This window comes from Panthera tigris, chromosome B3 (assembly GCF_018350195.1).
Source record: "Panthera tigris isolate Pti1 chromosome B3, P.tigris_Pti1_mat1.1, whole genome shotgun sequence".
NCBI classification, from domain to species: Eukaryota; Metazoa; Chordata; class Mammalia; order Carnivora; family Felidae; genus Panthera; species Panthera tigris.
Window position 1 is genome coordinate 69,620,113 of NC_056665.1, and position 7,013 is coordinate 69,627,125.

General features: G+C 37.6%; 1 protein-coding gene across 1 annotated transcript; it reads left to right on the forward strand.

The window, feature by feature from the left end:
• The first annotated feature begins 388 nt into the window (after positions 1-388).
• On the forward strand, positions 389-1,327 carry LOC102961965 (olfactory receptor 4F3/4F16/4F29-like). The gene has a single exon (XM_007087465.2). The coding sequence runs from the start codon at positions 389-391 to the stop codon at positions 1,325-1,327; it is 939 nt and encodes a 312-aa protein (XP_007087527.2).
• Positions 1,328-7,013: the final 5,686 nt, after the last annotated feature.

Sequence of the window (7,013 nt, forward strand, 5' to 3'; positions counted from 1 at the left end):
GCAATAGCAGTGAATTCTGGCAAATGCAGTCTTTACCTCTTCTTTGTTTTTCTGTTTGTGTTGCATGCACCACCTTGCCTGCCCCTCCCGATCCTTGCTATATACATCTATGTTTTCATATTTGCTTCATTGTCTTGTTTATAGATCCATAGTCCTGGCAGCCATGGTGTTAGGAATATTGCACGTGGAAGTGACTCAACTGCTTTAGGTGACCCCAGGTAAAATGCATATTTAATAATGACCCTGAGAAGGAATTGAGGGGACACCTTGTTTTCACAATGTGAATAGCCTTGATTGATTATTCATTTTAATGTAGAACTTTATTAACATTCTCATTTTAGTTTCTTGTTATTTTCTTTTGTCTGGAAACATTCTAGCGGATAAATCAATGGATAGAGCAAATCACTCTGTGGTGTCAGAGTTTGTGTTCCTGGGACTCACCGATTCCTGGGAGATCCAACTTCTCCTCTTTGTGTTCTCCTCTATGGTTTATGTGGCAAGCATGATGGGAAACTCCCTCATAATGCTCACTGTGATTTCTGACCCTCACTTACACTCCCCCATGTACTTTTTGTTGGTCAACCTGTCCTTCATTGACCTGGGAATTTCTTCTGTCATTTCTCCGAAGATGATTTATGACCTTTTCAGAAAGCGTAAGGTTATCTCCTTTGGTGGCTGCATCGCTCAAATCTTCTTCATCCACGTCATTGGTGGCGTGGAGATGGTGCTGCTCATCGCCATGGCCTTTGACAGATATGTTGCCATATGCAAGCCTCTGCACTATTTGACTATTATGAACCGAAAAATGTGTATTTTGCTTACAGTTGCTGCCTGGGTAATTGGCTTGACCCACTCTGTGATTCAACTGGTTTTTGTAATAACATTGCCATTCTGTGGCCCTAATGTGTTAGACAGCTTTTATTGTGACTTTCCTCGGTTCATCAGACTTGCCTGCACAGACACCTACCGTCTAGAGTTCATGGTCATAGCCAACAGTGGGTTCATATCTCTGGGATCATTCTTCATATTGATTGTCTCGTACATTTCTATCCTGATCACTGTTCGGAAACACTCTTCAGCAGGCACATCTAAGGCCCTCTCCACTTTGTCAACTCATGTCATGGTGGTGATTTTGTTCTTCGGCCCTTGCATCTTTGTTTATATCTGGCCTCACCCCACCTCACACCTAGACAAATATCTTGTTGTCTTTGATGCAGTTCTCACTCCTTTTTTTAATTCAGTCATCTATACATTCAGGAACAAAGAGATGAAAGTGGCAATGAGGAAAGTGTGTAGTCGGTTTATTATTTATAGAAGGATTTCTTAAATGACACAAGTATTACAAAATTTCCTTACTGACTTGAAGTAACATTACATATCTATAGTTTGAATACCAGATTCCAAGTACCTTACTACCCTTGAGTTGTCCCAGATTAAAATAACAAGGGTCTTAAAAAATCTTAACTGAGAGTTTGTGTTGCTGCCTATGGTTGGTTGAAGGAAGCATGTGGTGTAAAAACAAGTAGCTCCCAGAGAAGGACAATTGCTTGTCTCTCGGGAGACATTACCTTGATGAATTTACTGTGGTCTAGAATTCAAAATTGTGTCTCTTCAGTGTCTGAGTGCGTTACATAAGGGAATGCTGATTGACACTAAATAAATTGATACTAGATAGAAATATATACGTATGTCAAGGTGTCGTTTGATTAATTTGCTGTAAAAGATCAGCAAGTGGTCTGAACTTTCATGTAAGCCTAATTGATTAATTCAGTGAAGGGAAATTTATGAGAAGTCAAGCGATGGTAAGGACATTAATGAGGAGGGAACCGGAGTAAGAGGAGTCAGCTGGACACTCAAATAATCACATGAGATTTTGATGCCTTTGAGGATAGGCCTGCCATCAGAAGTAGAAAAATAATGGATCCTTAGGCCAGACCGCCTTTCTGTCAGACAGAGCTGTTTGGTCTCACAAGATTTACCTTTTGACTTTTGTTTGTATTCTGTTTCAGACTATCTAACTCCTATGTTCTTTAAGATTCGTTATCATTTTTGTTTGTAACTAGCCAGGTTCTTCCTTTTTCTTCTTCTGAAATAATACTATTCCCATTGCATTTACAGGGTTTGAGTCATTGCAAGCTAAGTTTTAGTTTTGGAGGTGTTTTGTATATGACTGTATTATATTCTATAAGAATGTGGGATTTGCATACATGGATTTAGAAATTTCAGTTCATATCCATTTTAACAGAGAAGATCCGAGTCTCATTCTCAGAGATGTAGTACAAATAACTCTCAACCTTATGTATCCTTACACATAGTCCTTAACCAGTTAATCAGTATTCCTATTGTCTTATAAGTGGTCCTTATTAATGAAATTACAATGTCACTTGCTAATTTATTTGTGTTTTCTTTAGATTTCCATTGCTCTTTTTATCACTCATTCATTATTTTTGACACCCCTGATGGATACTTGGAAAACAGTTTAGTAGCTAGCACTTATACTCAGTCTCCTAAGATTTGATTGGAAGTAGTGTCTTTAAAGGGGAGATTCCAGGTTTCTCTTTTACTGATTAAATAATGTTTAGTAGGCTAGCAGGGATTGCCAGATTCCTCTCTGATTTAAAAAAATTTCTATTCCTCCCAATCTTATGTCTTTCTTCTCTTCTATCTGGCCTGTATGTATGATAAGACAGATTCGCCAACTGCATAGTACCTGAAGATTTTCTGTATCACTTAATTTTAAAGGTCATTCTTTGTACTCTGAAGAAATAACTACTTTTAGTGGACATCTAGTCTGTTATTTGCTCAAATCAGCAACCTGCTTCTCCTGGTAAATGTAGCTTTGTCTTGCCGTAACCATGTCATGTCATATGACTGAAGGCGACATGTAAATCCTACCTCTCTGACGACTTCTGTTTGCTTAAAGGATGCTTCTGAACCAAGTCTTGATGACACATCTCTTAGCCATAGGTGAAGGCTTCAGGTATGAGCCTCTGACCAAGATGGGCCAAATCTGAGCTTTTCCTCAGGATGGTAGACCCAAGAACGGAGAGAAAACAAGCTCATCCCTTTTTCAGCTGTGATATGGAGAAACTGCTGGCCATCATATTTCCTGCTGTCAAAAATCAAGTCTGGGATACTGAAAAAACTTATGTGGAAAAAGACATAGGATTTACAGATAGAAGCTTGGCAGTAGCCAGTTTCTTGGTTCCAACAGTCTTTGGCATTCAGCTTCATTCTTGCCCTCCAATGAATTTGGTGACCAGCTGAGCTAATAAATGGGCGAATACATTAACCTTCTTGCTTAAGTTTGTGTGAGGTGTGGTTTTGTCCTGTATAATCAAAAGGGTATTGATAAATACATTTCTGGTTCTAAGAAGAGTGTATTTTCCATGATTTCTAATGTGAATTCCTCCATGTTTTATTACTTAAGAAAGTACTATTTTTTCTAATACAATTTTTTTCTTCTAATAAAAAGAAAAGCTTCCTTTGAATTAGAGATGAAGTAGAAGTCACCCATAAAATCACTATGTGGAGATAATTAGTGGCAATATTTTGATATGCTAATTTGTAGTGTTTTCCTCTGCCTAAATACAAATAGATATTTATAAAAGGGACATTTAATGGTCTCTGCATTTTATCCTGCCTGCCTTTTTGATGAATATTACATTCAGAGAAGTTTTTCACATTATCAAATGTTGTAGTACAAAATAATTTTAAATACATACATACTACTGCATTATATGAGAATCATAATTATATTTGTTACTGCTCTGTTATTGACCAATAAGATTATCTTTAATTTTGTACTCTGCTTGAAAATCTTATATATGTTATCTGTATCTCAGATTACTTCCTTTAGAGATTGATATATTTAGAATCAATAGGGGATCATAATCATTTAAATTCTTTATTCACATTTTAATTTCTCCCAAAAGATTTTTACCTGCTAAAAGTATATCCACTTAAAAATTTTTTTAACGTTTTTTTGTTTTGTGTGTGCGTGTGTGTATTTAATATGAAATTTATTGTCAAATGGTTTCCATACAACACCCAGTGCTCATCCCAACAGGTGCCCTCCTAATTACCCATCACCCACAATGTCCTCCCTCCCACCCTCCATCAACCCTCAGTTTGTTCTTAGTTTTTACGAGTCTCTTAGGGTTTGGCTCCCTCCCTCCCTCACTTTTTTTTTTTTTGTTTTCCTCCTTTCCCTCTCCCATTGTCTTCTGTTAAATTTCTCAGGATCCACATAAGAGTGAAAACATACGGTATCTGTAACACTCTACAGTTCCATCCGTGTTGCTACAAAAGGCCATATTTCATTTTTTCTCATTGCCAGGTGGTATTCCATTGTGTATGTAAACCACAATTTCTTTATTCATCAGTTGATGAACATTTAGGCTTTTTCCGTAATTTGGGTATTGTTGAAAGTGCTGCTATAAACATTGGGGTACAAGTGCCCCTATGCATCAGTACTCCTGTATCCCTTGGGTAAATTCCTAACAGTGCTAATGCTGGGTCATAGGGTAGGTCTATTTTTAATTTTTGGAGGAACCTCTACACTGTTTTCCAGAGCGGCTGCACCAGTTTGCATTCCCACCAACAGTGCAAGAGGGTTCCCGTTTCTCCACATCCTCGCCAGCATCTATAGTCTGCTGATTTGTTCATTTTAGCCACTCTGACTGGTGCGAGTTGGTATCTGAGTATGGTTTTGATTTGTATTTCCCCGATGAGGAGTGACGTTGAGCATCTTTTCATGTGCCTGTTGGCCATCTGGATGTCTTCTTTAGAGAATTGTCTATTCGTGTTTTCTGCTCATTTCTTCACTGGATTATTTGTTTTTCGAGTGTGGAGTTAGGTGAGCTCTTTATAGATTTTGGATACTAGCCCTTTGTCCGATATGTCATTTGCAAATATCTTTTCCCATTCCGTTGGTTGCCTTTTAGTTTTGTTGATTTTTTCCTTTGCTGTGCAGAAGCTTTTTATCTTCATGAGGTCCCAGTAGTTCATTTTTGCTTTTGATTCCCTTGACTTTGGAGATGTGTCAAGTAAGAAATTGCTGCGGCTGTGGTCAGAGAGTTTTTTTCCTGCTTTCTCCTCTAGGGTTTTGATGGTTTCCTGTCTCACATTCAGGTCCTTTATCCATTTAGAGTTTATTTTTGTGAATGGTGTCAGAAAGTTTCCTCATTTCATTCTTTTGCATGTTGCTGTCCAGTTCTCCCAGCACCATTTGTTAAAGAGACTGTCTTGTTTCCATTGGGTATTGTTTCCTGCTTTGTCAAAGATTGGTTGGCCAGTTGTTTGTGGGTCCAATTCTGGAGTGTGTATTCTATTCCGTTGGTCTATGTGTCTGTTTTTGTGCCAATACCATGCTGTCTTAATGATTACGGCTTTGTAGTAGAGGCTAAAGTCGGATTGTGATGGCTCCCACTTTAGTCTTCTTCAATATTACTTGGGCTATTTGGGGTCTTTTGTGGTTCCATGCAAATTTTAGGATTGCTTGTTCTAGCTTCGAGAAGAATGCTGGTGCAATTTTGATTGGGATTGCACTGAATGTGTAGATGGCTTTGGGTAGTATTGCCATTTTAACAATATTCTTCCAATCCATGAGCACGGAATGTTTTTCCATTTCTTTATATCTTCTTCAATTTCCTTCATAAACTTTCTATAGTTTTCAGCATACAGATCTTTTACTGGTTTGGTTAGATTTATTCCTAGGTATTTTATGCTTCTTGGTGCAATTGTGAATGGGATCAGTTTCTTTATTTGTCTTTCTGTTGCTTCATTGTTAGTGTATAAGAATGTAACTGATTTCTGTACATTGATTTTGTATCCTGCAACTTTGCTGTATTCATGTATCAGTTCTAGCAGACTTTTGGTGGAGTCTGTCGGGTGTTCCATGTATAATATCATGTCATCTGCAAAAAGTGAAAGCTTGGCTTCATCTTTGCCAATTTTGATGCCTTTGATTTCCTTTTGTTGTCTGATGGCTGATGCTAGAACTTCTAACACTATGTTAGACAAGAGGGGTGAGAGTGGACATCCCTGTCATGTTCCTGATATCAGGGGGAAAGCTCTTAGTTTTTCCGCATTGAGGTTGATATTAGCTGTGGGCTTTTCATAAATGCTTTTAAGATGTTTAGGTATGTTCTGTCTATCCCGACTTTCTTGAGGGTTTTTATTAAGAAAGGATGCTGAATTTTGTCAAATGCTTTTTCTGCATCGATTGACAGGATCATATGGTTCTTATCTTTTCTTTTATTAATGTGATGCATCACATTGATTGATTTGCAAATGTTGAACCAGCCCTGCAGCCCAGGAATGAATCCCACTTGATCATGGTGAATAATTCTTTTTATATGCTGTTGAATTCGATTTGCTAGTATCTTCTAGAGAATTTTTGCATCCATATTCATCAGGGATATTGGCCTGTAGTTCTTTTTTTGCTGGGTCTCTGTTTTAGGAATCAAAGTAATGCTGGCTTCATAGAATGAGTCTGGAAGTTTCCTTCCCTTTCTATTTTTTGGAACAGCTTGAGAAGGATAGGTATTATCTCTGCTTCAAATGTCTGGTAGACTTCCCCAGGGAAGCCATCTGGTCCTGGACTCTTATTTGTTGGGAGATTTTTGATAACTGATTCAATTTATTTGCTGGTTATGGGTCTTTTTAAATTTTCTATTTCTTCCTGTTTGAGTTTGGAAGTGTGTGGGTGCTTGGGAATTTGTCCATTTCTTCCAGATTGTCCAGTTTGTTGGACAAACAACAAACTGTATAATTTTTCATAGTATTCCCTGATAATTGCTTGTATTTCTGACGGATTGGTTGTAAGAATTCCATCTTCATTCATGATTTTATCTATTTGAGTCCTCTCCCTTTTCTTTTTGAGAAGCCTGGCTAGAGGTTTATCAATTTTGTTTATTTTTTCAAAAAACCAACTCTTGGTTTCGTTGATCTGCTCTACTGTTGTTTTAGATTCTATATTATTTCTGCTCTGATATTTATTGTTTCTCTTC

Excerpts from the sequence above, each read along its gene's own strand:
- LOC102961965 (XM_007087465.2), top strand. The coding sequence starts at position 389 with ATGGATAGAGCAAATCACTCTGTGGTGTCAGAGTTTGTGTTCCTGGGA.